Source organism: Microtus oregoni, unplaced genomic scaffold (genome assembly GCF_018167655.1).
Source record: "Microtus oregoni isolate MIOR12 unplaced genomic scaffold, Mior012 000001F_ref0000356, whole genome shotgun sequence".
NCBI classification, from domain to species: domain Eukaryota; kingdom Metazoa; phylum Chordata; class Mammalia; order Rodentia; family Cricetidae; genus Microtus; species Microtus oregoni.
The window spans coordinates 75660697-75677652 of record NW_024543060.1 but is presented as its reverse complement, the minus strand read 5'-3'; the positions used below and the strand labels follow the sequence as shown (position 1 = coordinate 75677652).

Genomic DNA, 16956 nt, shown 5'->3' with positions numbered 1-16956 from the left:
AAGGGAGTACGGACCCTTAATTATATTCAACCCAGACTAAGCAATCATGTGTTTTTGGTACGATTTCAATAGGTGAATTAACTATTCATTGTTCATTGAGATATTGAACTATATGTTGACAAGAAGCAAAAGTCTAGCTTGGAGAGCCAAGTTTATTGGGTTACCTAAAGAGGTGTAGGTAACTCAAACATAGCTACCACCTACTAAAAAGTCTAACACAAGATGAGTGGGGACTCAGGAAATTTTGATCACTGAAGATGCTCCCTATGCAGCTTGTAGACCAGGGCTTCTCAACCTTTAACGCAGCCCCTCATCTTGTGATGAGCCCAACCTCAACATTATTTTCACTGTTACATCACAACTGCAATTTTGCTACCACTATGAATCATAATGTAAATCTCTTGTGTTTTTTAGTCAACCTCTGTGAAATGGTTACTTGAACTCCAATGAGGTTGCGACTCACACGTTGAGAACCACTATTATAGAGTTTCAGCGGGGCCTTTTAAGATTTGTGAGCTCAGGGCTTCATAAGTTCTGTGAGCTTCCAGTGTCTTGAGTTTCCCTGCTATCACTAACAGGTACTTGCAGGTATGAAGGAAACACCTATACAATAGTAACTATGTTTCTTTTTGCCTTTTATTGAAAATAGATTTTTTTCTTCACATAATATATCCTTATTATGATTTTTTTCTCCCTCTGTTCCTACAAGTTAATCCCCAATAGCTACCGTTCAGTAAGTCTTTGGAGAGCTAGATTTTTCACAGTTTACTGACTGGCATGCCATCATTTTATGAAATCATAGTTTTTTTTATTTTTTCCATTAAAATATTATACTTCCTCCCCTCCTCCTGTCCTCCTCCCGTCCTCCTCCCGCTCCCCCGCTCTCCCTCCCTCCTTAAGAGAGGACAGGGACCCCTGCCCTGTGGGAAGTCCAAGGACCTCTCCCCTACATCCAGGACTAGGAAGCTTTGCATCCAAATAGACTAGGGTCCCAAAAAGACAGTACATGCAGTAGAAACAACTCCCAGTGCCTTCATCAATGGCTTCTCAGTGGAATCATAGCTTTATACTCAAAGGATTCTCCCTTAAAATTTTACATACTGTGTAAACACATACATGTGCAAACATACAATGGTGTGTCCTGTAAATTTTACATATTCTAAACTTTAATTTGTGGATTGATTGCCTTCAGTTTCTTTGCAAAGAAATAAGCTAAATTTTAGTACAAATAAAGATTTCATAACCTTTTAAAAGAACTCTTAAAGAACTGTATTCACTTGAAGCCTTTATTAACAAACAAAAGTTATTTAAAATAATGTTGTGATGATGAATATCTGTAACTTCTAGACCTTTTGTTTTTCATTAGTAAGGCTCACTAGCAACTAGATCTTATTATTGTTCTGATCTCAACCATTCAAGCATATCATTTTCTACTAACCACAGTCTTATTACAATTTAGAGCAATGATCTTTTAAAAATGTCTTTCTTTCCATAATCAGTACTCTTTGTTCCTTTTTTCCATTTTCCCTATTACTGAATATACACAATTTCAGTAACATGAGAAAAAAGTACCTTAAATTTCTTTCTCCACTTTCATTTGGTCGTATTTATGAGTAATGTCTGCAGCCATCAATGAATCTGCATTTTCAACTATGTAGCTAGGACTGTCTGAGCTGCTGAGAAAGTCTCTGTAGGGAAAATGTAATACATTCATTAGTGGAGTCTGCCCTGCCTCCTAGGATAATATTTTTCTCTCCCTGATAGTCTTTCCTCTTTCTTCAATTCTTGTTGGTGAGTCCATTCTGTTCCAGTCCTGCAATATGCATCTTCTGCTGATCAGTGAGTCAATAAAAGAAACAGTGACACAGAGAGAAAATAGCACCAGGAAACTAGGATACTCTACAAATCCAAAACAATTCTACCATTATACGAGGCCATTTTTGATTAATTCCTTCAATTCTTATCTCATCTTTAACTATATGGAAACATCTAACTCTTACAAATATAAAAGATAGAATATAAAAGATCCTTAAAAATGCACCAACAGTGAGTTTGAGTACATGAATGAATCAATCAAAAGTGCAATCTTTATTGCACTCATCTATTTAAACTGCTCTCCACTAGTTTCTGAATCTGTGCTTAATAAGTGATTTAAAATATCCATGACTCCCTAACTTGAACCAAGAAATAAGAGACTTGTTGAGTGAGCTGCTTTTCTTTGAATATTCTAATCTCAATTGGACTGTTTTAAAGAAAAGTAATGGTCAGAATTTGCTAGCAGATTGTGTAGTCACAAATGGGACAACTGAAATGATTAGATTCACCCTTGAAATAATACATGTGCACACTTGTGCACACACACACACACACACACACACACGTGGTAAATGTTGGGACTTAATGTAAACTGAAGTTTTCAAAAACATATGAATAATTAGATTTGTTTTGTTTCTTCATTGACTATTACATCCCATGATCCATAACTTAAGAAAGCATATTCCTAATAAAAATTTCTTTTGCTATTTTCATAACTCAGACACAGTAGAATAGATATTAAAATAATAATATTTATAATTTCATTTTAACAAACAAGTGTAGGAAAGAGTGAAATGAGTTTTATAAAGAAAAATAAACATCTTCTGTAGAAGAGGAACTTCTCTATTAATACATATTATCTCCCAATTAAACTATTATCATACTATCTCTGTGTCATTTGTCATTTTGGTCTATCCGTTTTCATGCTTTTCATAATAAATTTCTGAGTTTAAATATTTGATATTCTGAAATAATATAGCAACTCAGAACTCATTAACTGTGGAAGTGAAGAAAATTCATGATATTGATGATAAGTCAAGCAATAAAGATAACTTCACAGAACAGATTTCAATATAACTTCTTAGCATTCCTTTGTTCAAATAAAGGTATTTTAGATGAAAAATATAAAATAAACAAAATATATTGTTAGGACAAAAAATTTGAACTATGAACTTGACTTTGAGATTTGTTTCATGCTTATTGTAATAATTTTTTATCTTATATTTCAAAGGTTTTTATATTACTATAATTCCTAATTATTTAAAGCATTACAAATGAAATATGATGACAAATAATGTTTCACTGTGCCCAAATTTAATCAACAAATGTATTGGAAAATGATGAATCATTCACAGTCAGGATGAGGGTGATTACTTTGCTCATGGTCACAATCCATCACAGATGAAGTGGTCAGTTTTCCTGGAAGGCTCAGAGTTTGTGCTCTGTCTATTTTCCAAGTTCAACACACAGGTGTGCTGGTAAGAAATCCAGTTAAAATGTATGAAGTATCTCTTTTAGGTCATATCTTATTTCTTTTCTGTATGTGATGTGAAAGATCTGTGAGTTCAGTAACTTTGAAAATTGTTTTACCAACTTTTAGACATTTATGTTTTGGGTTATAGGAAAACTTAAGGAAATTGTTGTAGCTGTTCTGGAACTGAGGCCAATGAACATGCATTTTCTCAAAGCCCCCCTTGTTTCTCTGAATGAATGTTATTGGAGGAGGCATGTGCAGAGTGTTTACGACACATCAAGCTTTTCTTTATGATAGTTTTGCAATGTAGAAGGAAATGCTTTATTTTGCTTAATTTTTGAACTAAGAATTTCTGCCTCATATTTTCTTAAACTGAATATAGTTTATGGGTTGTAGCAAGGGTTTCTTTTCTAAGGGTTTTCTTGTTTATTGTTTGCATAGAAATTTTAAAATATTATTCTCATTGCTTTTTGTTGGATTATTTAACTTCCATATTTTCTAAATGCCTCTACTACATCCAGGAAGCAAGTAGTTAAGTTCAAAGCTAAGTTTGAACGAGTTTGGTTTTGTGATGATCCAGATATAGATAAACCACCCAATTAATATTTTATAAGCAGCATTTGCAAATATCTGTTCAAGTAACTAAGTCTCAAGTAACTAAGTAATTGGTGCAGGTTTAATATTTTATTGCACATATACAAGAAAATATAATAAGACAGGGGAAGCTTAATCAAGTTGTTTTACACATCCTTCAGATGTTAATACAGGTGCACATGTCTTCTTAAAGCAAGAATTATTGTAAATCTTGTTAGAATAAAAATTCTGCAGCTGTAATGGACTTCACAATTTTTTCATACAATAGGTAATGATGAATAAAGCACCTGTTAACATTTTGACAAAATATGTATGAAATTGGAGCCCAGTTTTCCTGGCCCTCCACTAAATGCCTTCTCCACTTAAGGTGTGCCTTTCTGCTTTACGATTTTTCTTGAGTTTAAATGGTGGCCTTGATTGGTGGTAGGCTGTTCTGTAGGGAATTTTTCCTATTTATAAAATGACACATTTGTGGTCCCAAGTAAAGAATATCCTTTGCTTTCTTCCTGGGGTGTACTAGAGGCTAAGAAAATTTGGTCCTGCATGTTTCAGAGTGACTCATACTAAATACAGACTTATTGGTCAACCATCAGATGTGCCTGCAACCTGAGCAGACTTGTGGACGTAGTGTGTATCGTGGTGGAATAAACACAGTTCTGCCACTACTGAAATGGTTGTTAAGACACCATGTTGTGCTGCCATGAGATTTCTCACCTCTGAAATGATGCTATTGTTTGATTCCATGCCTTTCTTTGGATTGAAATGTATCCATTAACATTTGTGTGCTTTTCTTTTCCATCCATCCTTCTCCATCTCATGAAAAGCACACCGGGGTAAGTTGACTCACAACGGCTGCTGAACACGTTGGTTTTCAGCACCATCTTTTTTGTTGGTTTGTTTTGTTTTCTCTTTAGCACTTCTCTTTTCAGTTATAACACCAACTGCACTGCCTCTGACTTAAAATGAAATTCACAATGTCCACTCGTTTCTACACAGAAAAAGGAATCATTGGTTCAGAGAAATATTTATATTTGAATTACATTGGCTTTTTGAAAACTAGTATTGGTTGGTTCTATGAGATGCATGCAAATTTACCTTGCAGGCCTTACTGTCCTAACTCTCAAGTCTTTCTTCAAGAGTTAATGAGAGCTCCTTAAGGCTCAAGTCCTGCTTTCAAGATGAGCTTCAACTCTTTGTGCTGCTTGGCTGAAAATGTGCTTAACTAGGGCCCGCGGTTCAGTTCTTCAAATTACATTCAGGAGACAAACTCCTTTGTCAGTTTTCAGAACTCATTTCGATGGGAAGGGCTAAGTGATGAATCTCCTCAGTAAGGCATTGATAATGGTCAAGGTGACCTAGCTTTTAGCCAAATGTATGCCTTTTCCCATTGTTTCTTATATAGGTGATTATTTTTTAATGGTTCCAAATACATAGTTCTCAAGTAAGAGTTTCAAATTTAAAATCCTTCTCTCACAGGTAGGGGAAATCACACAAATCCCCAAAACTAGGCAAAGAACTATAGGCAACTAATGAATGATAAGAAAAGGAGAAATAGTCTTCTCTAAGGAAGAACCCTTCAGTTGGTTATCTAATACCAAGTGATCAGCCCTGAAATACTATGTATATGTATGTGTGTGTGATTATATATATATATATATATATATATATATATATATATATAATCAGATATATATGTTGAATAAATTGCATGCATATATTTAGGATATAAAAACATATGTAGAGGAATGGGGCATTGCTGTGTGGTGAATCAGGTTTTGTATAACAACTATTAAAGAAAAGAAAACCACATCCTTGAGAGACAGCCAAGGAGAGGTACAAGAGAGGTTATGATAGAAGAAAAAGGAAGAGGTAAACTGGTGGAATTATATTTTCATTTCAAAAAGTTTTTAAAATTATTAATAAAAATGACAAATGAACAAAAAATCCTCTTCTTAGAAATAGAATTAGGGTATGTTGTCCATTCATAAAATAGGGCTTTAAAGTAAAAGTCAGACAGAATATGTACAACATTTATGAAGCATTTACATCGGTGTAGGCTCTTATAATATAGGCCACATGATCAGTTCACTAAGGCATTTTGTTAGTTGTGATGTATTACTATTCTTAACATAATTTTTTCCCATAAATATAATGACAGACTAGAGAGAAACCTCAGTAGACTTGCTACATCGTCACGAGAAGAATCCTGACCCTAGAATGTGTGGCTGGATGTCCTGTAGATGCCTATAACACAAACTCAAATGGAGAGTGAGGGAGGAGGGTGATGGGGACTTGTGACTTCCTAGAGTTTCTAGACTCCCTACCTAAAACAAGTCCAGTTTCAGAGGGAGAACTTGCCTTAAAGCAATAGGCAGAGAGTGAGAAAGAACACCCAATACTTTTCTAGTTAATAGTATAGCAGTGTTATTTACTGCTGTTTATTTTTTCTTTACTTATTGATATGCTCTCGTTGCTAGACAAAATTATTTCACAGTATTTTACTTGTTTTAGTTTGTATATTGTATGATATTAATGAAAATGTTAGTAAAATATTCAAAGCTGCATCGCAAGCTAAGGTCCACCCTTGACAGGCATGTAGCCTGATGGTTGCTGTAAGCTCTTCTCAACATCACTCTCTCTAGCAATGTTTAATACCATCATACACATTTTTGCCTGCGGCTATCCCATTATTTCTACATTTCTGAAGGAAAATAACTAAAAGAAATGACATATTAAAAAGCAATAGCAACGAAAAAAGAATGACTCACTGCCGTTATTGTAATGGATTGGCATACTGGCTCTTAATCTCAAACTGAATTGTCTCAAATGTTTTAGGGCTTGTGTATTGCAAAACATCAAACTACTTCCTCAGTATAACCACTAAATCAAGAGCAGAAGAAGGTACAATCAAGAGGAGCAGAGAGTCAGCAAGGATGACAAAGGAGAGAAGAGGCTAAGGGTTGGGATTTGAAAATCAGAACAGAGTCCCACTTGCTTGCTGTGCACCCTTGGTGGCCTGATTGTTCCCTCTGCTTACTAACACAGCTCTCTGCACCCAGTAAGGGAATTAGTGAATACATACAAACACAGGAATGTGAAAACTGAATACTTCCAAGCTGACCAAAAGAGGCCTCAAAATCGGATGAAGCAGGGAAGCAACAGAATCTAAGTGGTAGCCATACAAGTTGGAGCATTAGCAAAGCTTTCCAGTAAATCCTCAATTACAACCAGGGAGTGAGTGGGGAGTTCAGACCATGGTGTCAAGTAAAAAATGAAATCTCTTAATGGGCAGTAATACAAATCCCTCTAGTTCTCAAAATCAGCATTGGTAATTGTACTCCTTAATCACAGTCTCTCTGTGTGTTTACTCCTTTTTACTTGTTTTGAAAATTATTAAATTCAAAATAAATTAAGAGAATAAATCATGTAAATCCCAGCTGAAACTCACAAATACATCAGATTCCTTCACTGAGACTGGTTCCTGTATTGCATAGCTTCTAAAAGAAAAAGAGAGAGTATAAATTTAATAATTTCAGAACTTAATATAATCTATTTATTTCGGAAAAACTGCCATATACATGTTATTGGAGTCTACCTAAATTCTACTTAAATGTCGTAGATTTCACTGAGTATGAAAATGCCCAATAATTTCTTTCACACTCATAATATCCTGTGCTTTAAAAGTCAATCAAAATTGTTAATGTTGTTTTGGAGCTTAAATTCATGACACTAGCTATATATTTAAGTAATCAGTGTTCTGAAGCATTTGATTGGGATTTTTGATCTCTTCCTGTTCAGAATAATTATGTTAATGAAGATATATATATATATATATATATATATATATATATATATATATATTATCAGCTTGCAGATATTTCACAAATTAGGTAGCACCATGCATCATTCAAATTTCCATACAAGAATTCCAACTTGCTCCTCCTCTTAGTATGATATTTACAGAATTTATCAACAAATACAAATTGCTTAATAATAGAGTTCTAAATCCCACCCTCACTTTCTAGAAAGTCCAGGCTGGCATAGAATAGATAATCCTACTTCTGCCTCCCACATGTGTAAGTTAGAGTTCTGAGCTGCCATGTTTATACACAGTATGTTCATTCTTCAGTTGAACTCTGAGGAGATTACATCATACTCTGTAGGCTGCTGGGTTTTAACAGATGAAGGCATTTAGAAAGAACAATGCCAGGAAATTGATGGACACTCCCTACTAACCTGTTCTAATGAAGACACTGTCTCTGATACAACGTTAAGAGCTAATGATTACATTGTCAAATTGTGTGAACATTTTCTACAGCCAGCTGTTTATTTCTTCTTGTTTTAACTAAGTACTTACAATGGGCTAAATGAACTCTCAAGACAAGGTTTTTGACTCTAAGATTACAGTGACACAGGTACACAGTCACTGCAACTGTAGCAGCAAGTTTATCAATTCCATTTCTGTCTATAACCTCTGTCCATCATCCATGACCAAGATACAGAACCTGGTCAGAATTATAAAAGTAAAGCATGCTTCCTTCAGTACTGTATAAAGATAAGAACCACTATGTATGAGAGTAAGGATGGAAAGGCCACTTAGCGACATAAAATACATGAGCCACATGAAAAGAAAACTTGGATAATATCTTTTCAGTGTGATTGACAATGAGGAAAACACAGTTAACATTCTTCTTTAGTTACTAAAAGTTTCAAGTTGTGTGACCAAGTTGTCGAGGTTTTTAGTTTTTCTCCTCAATTACTCTAATTACAAACAGCCTCTGTTCATTAGTGTTCATATCTCTGTGTGTGTCAATACACATCCAAGTGATTAAATATATATATATATATATATATATATATATACTCGTTTGCACTTAGGCTAGAAAAAGCTTCAGACAGTAAATGATGATTGATATCTCTTATTTTATGAGACATGGTGCTTCATTTATCTACAACAAAATCTTTTGTCCTTTCAAACTACTATTGCATGTCATGCAAGAATATAAAGTTGCAGGCTCATAGTAAGTTAAGATGCTAGACAAACCTCTATCACAAATAATATATTTTTACGTACACAAATCAATTGACATCTTAAACAAAGTAAAATAGCTAGTTTATTAACATTGTGTTAATATATAAAATAATGAGTTCATCTGGAGGGGTCCTTGTCATCCTAATGGGAAGAATAAACAATGTGTTGTTGCTGATGGAGTTTGAGTTATGAATGACAGTGGTATAAAGAAGTAAGTTCCTTAGCAAGGTAAAAATACTGTTCATGGGCAGGTGAATTATACTGAGGTGTTTGAACAGTATTTGAGCATTCATTGAGGAGAATAACAAGGAAAGAAAATAGGAGCCTGACAAATAGTAGTCTTTTAAAAATATACTAATATGTATGTATATATTTAAAGTTATAATATAATCACATAATTTGCCCCTCCTTCCCCTTCAACTGTTCCAATGTATCCCATTCCCTTTGTTCTCATTCAGATCTATGGTATCTTTTTTTTTTTTTTTTTTCGAGACAGGGTTTCTCTGTGGTTTTGGAGCCTGTCCTGGAACTAGCTCTTGTAGACCAGGCTGGCCTGGCCTCGAACTCACAGCGATCCGCCTGCCTCTGCCTCCCGAGTGCTGGGATTAAAGGCGTGCACCACCACTGCCCGGCTTATGGTATCTTTTTTTTTTTTATAATTGTTATTGGTGTGTGTGTGTGTCCTAAATATATAATTATAAAAAGCTCCATAAGATGTTGATCCCTTGAGAAACTAATTATCCTTTGTTATTATGAGAGCATTGGAGATGTTTGGCTTAACTTACAAAAATCTATGATCAAGAAATTCATGTTGGTAAAAGAAGAACAAGACACAAGTGAGGTGGACTTAGACGTCCATTGCTATCCTCCAGGAATAATAAAAACCTAAGCAAAAACTCAGGCAATAATTTATCTGTTTAGAGATACCTTTCTGAATCTTAAAAATGGAATGCTGCCAACTTAGTTAACTGTTATAGGCTTCCTTGTGCTTCTCTGTATGTGGACATGCATATTAGACATTTCTGGATGTTCACCACAGGTCCGGTCTTATTAACAAGTCACATGCCATTACAGAAATCTGTCACTGATGATAAGATCCCTGGTCCTTAAAGGATATAAGTATTTAAGTAATTACTTACAGCGGAGGAGAACACAGCTCTTAAAAATACAGAAAGACTAGGAATTTTAAGTATTCCAAACAAGCTCCCTCTCTAATTAGTCCATTTCTATTTTTACTTCTCACACTTGTAACAAGCTTGTGTCTGTTACCTCCTTGTGAAGAAAGTTAAGCCAATGGCCTTGAAAGTCTTCTCTAAGTCTGGGAGCTAAAATTCATGCTCATGCCGACAATAATGTGCTTGGAATCCTTGGGGAATGGATGATTAAGTATTAAATTCTAGGGATAAAAAGAAAAAAAAAACTATGATTCTTAGTCCTGAATAGAAAGGCAGTAGTTTTCAAGGCCAGGTTGTTCTGGATGAAATGGTCATGCATTCATTTTAAAGTCTGAGATCCAATGAAGGAGAGAAAGCACTCCGGAATATATCCCCCTCAAACATGAGCTCATCAGACAGTGTCAATGTTTCTTGCTTCTTATCCACTTTTGTTTTGTTTTACTTGATTGGTTTACTTAGGCTCTGGATGTTGAAACCAAGGCTTTGTACATGCAAGGCACATACCCTACCACTGAAGTATGACCCGAGCCTTGATTTCTTGAAACAATCTCATTAAGTATCATGGAAGGGTGGCAGGGATCATAATTTCATGAGCTTCCTTTCTTGATCTGACTCTCAAGTGCTTTCTTTGTTTAAACAGGCATATACAAACATTGCTTTTTTGCAACTGATTTGGCTCCCTTGTGTTTCTTAACATCTCAGATCACTATTTTCCTGCCATTGAAAATTTCTCAGATATGGTGACACATGCCTTGAATCACAGCACTTGGGAGGCAGAGAAAGGCAAAACTTTGAGTTCAAGGCCAGTCTGATTGACAGAGGTAGTTCAAAGATAGCCAGAGCTATGCACCCGAAATAATAATAATAATAATAATAATAATGCATTAATAAAATAAAAAATTCTCACAAGGACAATCATCCTCCTCCCATTCAGTGAGCACCATCATATTTGCCAACAGATCATCACATATTAAATCCACTTATTTCTATAACAACACTGCCCATATAACCTTTCCAAAATTGATTTCCTTACAAGTCATCATGTACAGAAATTAGTTTGCACACAACTGACACATCCCTTGGGTTATGATTAAGGAAGTCTGGCATTACTCTCACGTACAAAAATCCATGTATAGACCCAGTCAGTCACCTCTACACTCTCAGATTCATGATATTAAGGTCATTCTTAGAATCAGCCCTAGCAATAATTTGTCAGGGGCAGAATCAAGTTCCTTTGTCCCATTCCTTGAGTTATCTTACTGAAGCTATTATGTTAGGAGAATCGTGATTTGGGAACCAGATTGCTCCACAAGTTCCCACACAATCATGTCATTATTTCTATTCACAAAGAGAATAGAACTACTCAGCACACTCCCTGACATCATAACTACATTTTCATCAGTGACCGCAAACTAGACCAAGTTCTTAGACTCAGTTAGAACCAATAGTATTATGAGGGACAAGACACAACATATTTTTGTACTATTTCAGACATAGTAATTTAAACATGGTCCTTTGACTAAAAAAAACACATAAGTACAATTAAAACACAGTACACAATTTACTGAAGACTTATTAAATCAACTGGTGTCTGCCATGAGGTTCAACATTTACAGCAAGGCATGCTGGCATAGACTTTTAATCCTAGTACTGTAGAGGAAGATAGACGATTGCTACCAATTAAAAACTAGCCTAGGGCTGGAGAGATGGCTCAGTGGTTAAGAGCATTGCCTGCTCTTCCAAAGGTCCTGAGTTCAATTCCCGGCAACCACATGGTGGCTCACAACCATCTGTAATGAGGTCTGGTGCCCTCTTCTGGCATACAAGGAGGCTGAACACTGTGTAAATAAATAAATAAATAAATCTTAAAAAAAAAAACTAGCCTAGATTCATAGCAAATTCCAGGTAGTCATGATGACAAAAGGAAAGCTTATTTCCAACAAGACAAAACAAAACGCAGAACAATAACACAACAAAAATAAATATGTAAAATAAGAAAAAAAATGCCTCCAATAGTTTGCCAGCTCACTCATAATCAAAGCCCCTGGGATGTGGAATCAGGGGGATGGCCACAAGTCTGAGGCTAGCCTGAATTTCAAGGTGAGTTAGTTATAGGCCAGCCTGGTCTAGAGAGTGAACTCTCTGTCTCAAAGCAAAACAAAACAAAATAAAAGCAAAAAAGGGTTGAGGGAGACTTGGGATGTGACCGAGTTAGAAGAACACTATGTAGCATACATAAGGATCTGTGTTTTATCCCTAGCACCAAAACGCATGTGTAAGTGTGATACATGGATATGCATAAATATACACACAAGCATACACATGCACCCATGCACATACAATGTTCACAACTATTTTAAGAGTATACTTGTCAATGGATGGCTTTCTTGAAATCTGAAAAACATCTGTAAATCACAGAGTGTGTGGAAATACTGGTCCTCTTGACTTAGAGCCCTCGGCAGATCACAGACTTCAGTGCCGGGAAGGAGAACAACAGAAAACAGTAGGCTTATACGTCTAAGAGACGGGAAGAGAGAGGGGAGGAGATGGGAAGGAATATTGCAAGGGGAGGTGTGTGAAGAGAGTAAGAATTAGGTCAGAGAGTTAGATCCACATAGCTGTACAGGCAGTGACAGAAGAGAATTGACATGATCAAACCTAAGTTGTAATAGGATCCTCTCAATTCAAATTGCATTGGTTATTGGGGAATTAGTTAGGAGTTGTTGTTGTTGCTGTTGTTTTTCAAAATAGGGTTTCTCTATAGCTTTGGATCCTGTCTTAAAAATCTAGTTCTTATAGACCAGGCTGACCTCGAACTCATAGAGATCCACCTGCCTCTGCTTCCCAAGTGCTGAGAATAAAGGCATGTGCCACCACTGCCCGGCAAAGCACTCCAATTTTTAAAAATATTTTCTATTACTCATATTTTTCACTTCCAAAAATAACAGAATCATTTAGGCTGTTGTCATTCCTTCCTCATTTACTAAATGAATAAAGGCATTGACACAAATATGTGATTTTCTCCTTATGTAATGTCACTCAGATTGTCTACCTGCGTGTATTCCTCTCAATAGTGGATAGGATGTGCCAACAATAATCATTTTAATCATTTATTTCTCTTGAGGAGTCCTCTAAATTTCCTCACACACACTTGATGCTAATTCTATCACTGCATATCCTCTTAGCATGCTTTCCTCTTGCATTTCCTGCTTGCTATTCATCACTGCATATCCTCTTAGCATGTTTTCCTCTTGCATTTCCTGCTTGCTATTCATCTGTCACTGAGCATCCTCTTAGCATGTTTTCCTCTTGTATTTCCTGCTTGCTATTCATCTGTTACTGAGCATCCTCTTAGCATGTTTTCCTCTTGCATTTCCTGCTTGCTATTCATCTGTCACTGAGCATCCTCTTAGCATGCTTTCCTCTTGCATTTCCTACTTGCTATTCAAAGCCTCCTCAACTGCTACAAAGCCATCATCATTCTCTCCACTGTTGTCAAGCAAAACAGGAATTAATTAGCAAACCTATTATTGGGTTGAAGAATCTACTCCTGTGTCAAATACATTTGGACGATTTCATGCATTTGCAGTGTCTAACAGGGAATCTTGGAAACCACATTCATACGTCTGCTTAAGTCACTGAGCATAAGTCTCGGCTTGTAGTATGTACCCTAAACATAATCGTTGGACACTTGATACCTCATCCCACTTCTATAAATACATCTGTCAGAGTGAGAATAAGTTACTGGAGACAGACTTGCAGTGGAGTGTCACTGGGAAGCCCAAGGAAATTGGGTGACGGGATAGAAAGTTACATTTGAGAATGTTTGTGCTTTCCATTGTGGATTTGGAACATCCAAATGTGTCTCTGCACAATTTCCCTGCTGCTGAATTTTATATTCAGAACTTAACTTTGCTGTCTCCTCAACTCAAACAGCAGGTAACTTACAGGCCTTTTAAGTTACAATAACTTACGATTTTTCTTTGCTTCGTGCTAGTTTTTCATGTATTTTTATAGTGTCTGATATAAAATACAAAAGCTCTTGTCTTCAAAGGCATTCTCTTACATATTTTAATATATGAATCTACAATAATAAGCAAGCAATTCATTCATAATGGGAAATACCACATGTTTTGTTTGAGAGTTCAGTATGATATCTATGATATATTTGCTAACATGAAAGACATATTTTAGAAATAAAGCAATTATTAGTCTTTGTTCTTCTTATGTGCATATAAGATTATGCAGAGGTACAGAAATATATTCCTCACTAAATCCCTGAAGGATTATATAATATTTTGAGATTGCATACACATAGATTCCACTCTTTCAGTAATAAAAAATTGTTTGAACATGGATGCTTAATGATGGAAAGAAATAAAAAAGAAAGGAAAGGACATGACTACTCCTAGGTATGATGGAAGAGAAATTTTATCATAGATATACAGGAGAGAATAGGCAGAGGCATATGAGAAAGTCCAGAGTGGACATGACCAGTCTGAGTTGGGCCTTGTGTGGTGAGGGAGACAGAGAGAAGAAGGGAGAAGAGAGAGCGGGGAACCAGGTGCAGCAGCCAAGAGACCAAAGGTACAAGAAAGGAGTCGATGACCAAAATGTCTAGATTATATAGGGAAGAACCACTTGCGGAAGGGCAGCCCAGCCTCTGGGATAGAGAGTTCAGGGTAGAGGGAGCAGTTATGCTGTGATCCCTACCTGGTAACAGGTAGGGACTTAGGGATGCTGGGGGAACTTCTTGGCTAGGTCCAGCATTGCTATTTTAAATAAGCACCTTAGCTGTTTGTCCGGAGTTTGAAACTTAACAGATGTCAATTCTAAATTCTTAGGAGGAAATGTAGTCATACATATATGTGCAAAAAATGTTGCTGTCAGAAAGCAGCAATGACTATCACTGATGTTATTACCCTTTCATTAATAAATAGTAGTGATTATGAATTAAAATCTCTGTTGAATTATACACTTATACACTGCTTCCCAGTGAAGGAAACCAACATGTTTGTGTAGTACTCAAATATGACATGGTTGTCAGCTATCTTTGAAAAGTCAAAAGATCAAAGGGGAGATAAGAGATAGAATAGTTGCAAGAGTGTGTGCTTGGAAGATTTCAGAATAGTTCAGTCATTTAGAAGACTAAACTATAGACTGTAGATGGCAGGGTCTTTGCCTTACAGTGTTTTGTTCTTGACTTAAGGTCATGCATTATCTCCTGTGTGCCACAACCCTCATAGCAACCAGCTTCCTTTATGGCTTGCCGTACCCTTCACTGCTCTTCACTTGTATCTTAATACGTTCTCTGTAAAACAGTGCATGTTGTATTCCAAGCAAAAGTTCAAGGTGAGGGTTTTTGTGTAGTCAAAGAATCAAATTCCTTAGTTATTGTTCCAACCTTCAAAACAATTGAGACCCAAGACAAGGAACTAACTTCTAAAATAGAATATTGGTTCTGAGGTCAGACTCAAAAGTAATCATCATGACAACAGGGCTAGGACCACCAAATATGTCTTGTGTCTCAATATACAAGCTTTGCCTCTGCCACTCCGAGATAAAGGGGTTGAAGAAGGGCAGATGCAAAAGTCAGATTTAGGTCTCAGATTGCATGACTACATATGAACATGTGCGCTGTTTCCTTGCTAAAGGAAATAATATTGGTTGATAACACAGATCAGTTTAGTTGCTAAACAAATATTCAAATCTTGATGAATAAATCCCTGAGAAAGTTATTTTTAAATATTAATGTTTCACTCAGTGAAATCAAAGAGAAATTTTTACATATGACTTAAAGGTAGAAGGAATTTGGTCATTCTACATCACCTCTCATTAAATGCTTGCAAGGGCTTACTGGTGGATTAAAAACGATCACAGGCACCTTCTTCCTTGTTACCTTACTAGTGGTCTTTGCTGTACTTCAGGCATGAACTTCTTGAAGAAGCTCGTAGAAAAGGATTACCTTTTGCCCAGTGGGATGGACCCACTGTGGTTGCTTGGCTGGAGGTAAGAAAAGCAAATCAAAAACTTGACTTAAGTCAATCATTGCTAATTTGTTTATTTGAAGACAGATAAAGACCGATTTGAAATCACAACTTCCCTGTATCATATAACTTTTCGTAAAGGAAACACATTCATGCCTATGAATTTGTGACCACTGAGATGTCATGGATTCTTTCTTGTGTTGGGACAGAGCAAAATATGCAATGATGTGTAAACAGATGTGTCCCCATGTTCTGTCCTCTCCATGGGTACTAGAATAGGAGAATAAATTATTACTGCCGTGGTTTGGAGGTTTGGAGGAAGTATCAGCTCCTATCTACCAATCGTCATCAGTAAGAAAGAAAAAAGTTAAAAACAAATTCATTTCACACTGAAGTAAATGCTGATGAAGCATCTAGAATGTTCTACCCTTGTTTATACTTAAATTTCTAAAATGGCTACGGACTGGCTAAGTTTAGAGAGTTGTGAATAAACAGGAGGCTGAGACCTATGTTTCCTCCTTTGTCTAAGTCACATAAGCATTCATATTACTTTATGATTACTAAGTTAATTAATTAATTGATCAGGTGATAATTAAATGTTGTTTGATATAACAAGAACAGCATTCTATGTTTCCTCTAAGATAAATGCTGTCGAAAATAAAGCAATATTTGACCAAGGTAGAAGAGAGCACCCTGGCAGTGAGTGAATTGCATATTTGACCCCAGGTTGGCCCCGTGTTGCACACCAGGAGCATGGACTGATCTTCACATTCACCTTTCCTAGGTGGCCCAATGGTAGCCAATAGGATAGCTTTTGTCAGGAGAAAGCAATGAGGATTTTCTTGTCTGGCTAAGACAATGGCATACATTGAAATAATT

General features: G+C 36.1%; 1 protein-coding gene across 25 annotated transcripts in view; it reads left to right on the top strand.

The window, feature by feature from the left end:
* Positions 1-16956, top strand: part of Ppfia2 (PTPRF interacting protein alpha 2) — a 346500-nt gene that overhangs the window by 299207 nt on the left and 30337 nt on the right. For 13 of the 25 annotated variants that reach the window (XM_041668357.1, XM_041668327.1, XM_041668347.1 and 10 more), the window contains one exon: positions 16018-16099. In XM_041668357.1, the coding sequence (XP_041524291.1) occupies positions 16018-16099 (82 nt within the window). Of the gene's footprint in view, positions 1-4707; positions 4717-16017; positions 16100-16956 lie in introns of all 25 variants that reach the window. The other 12 variants (XM_041668226.1, XM_041668294.1, XM_041668318.1 and 9 more) reach the window with 1 other exon arrangement.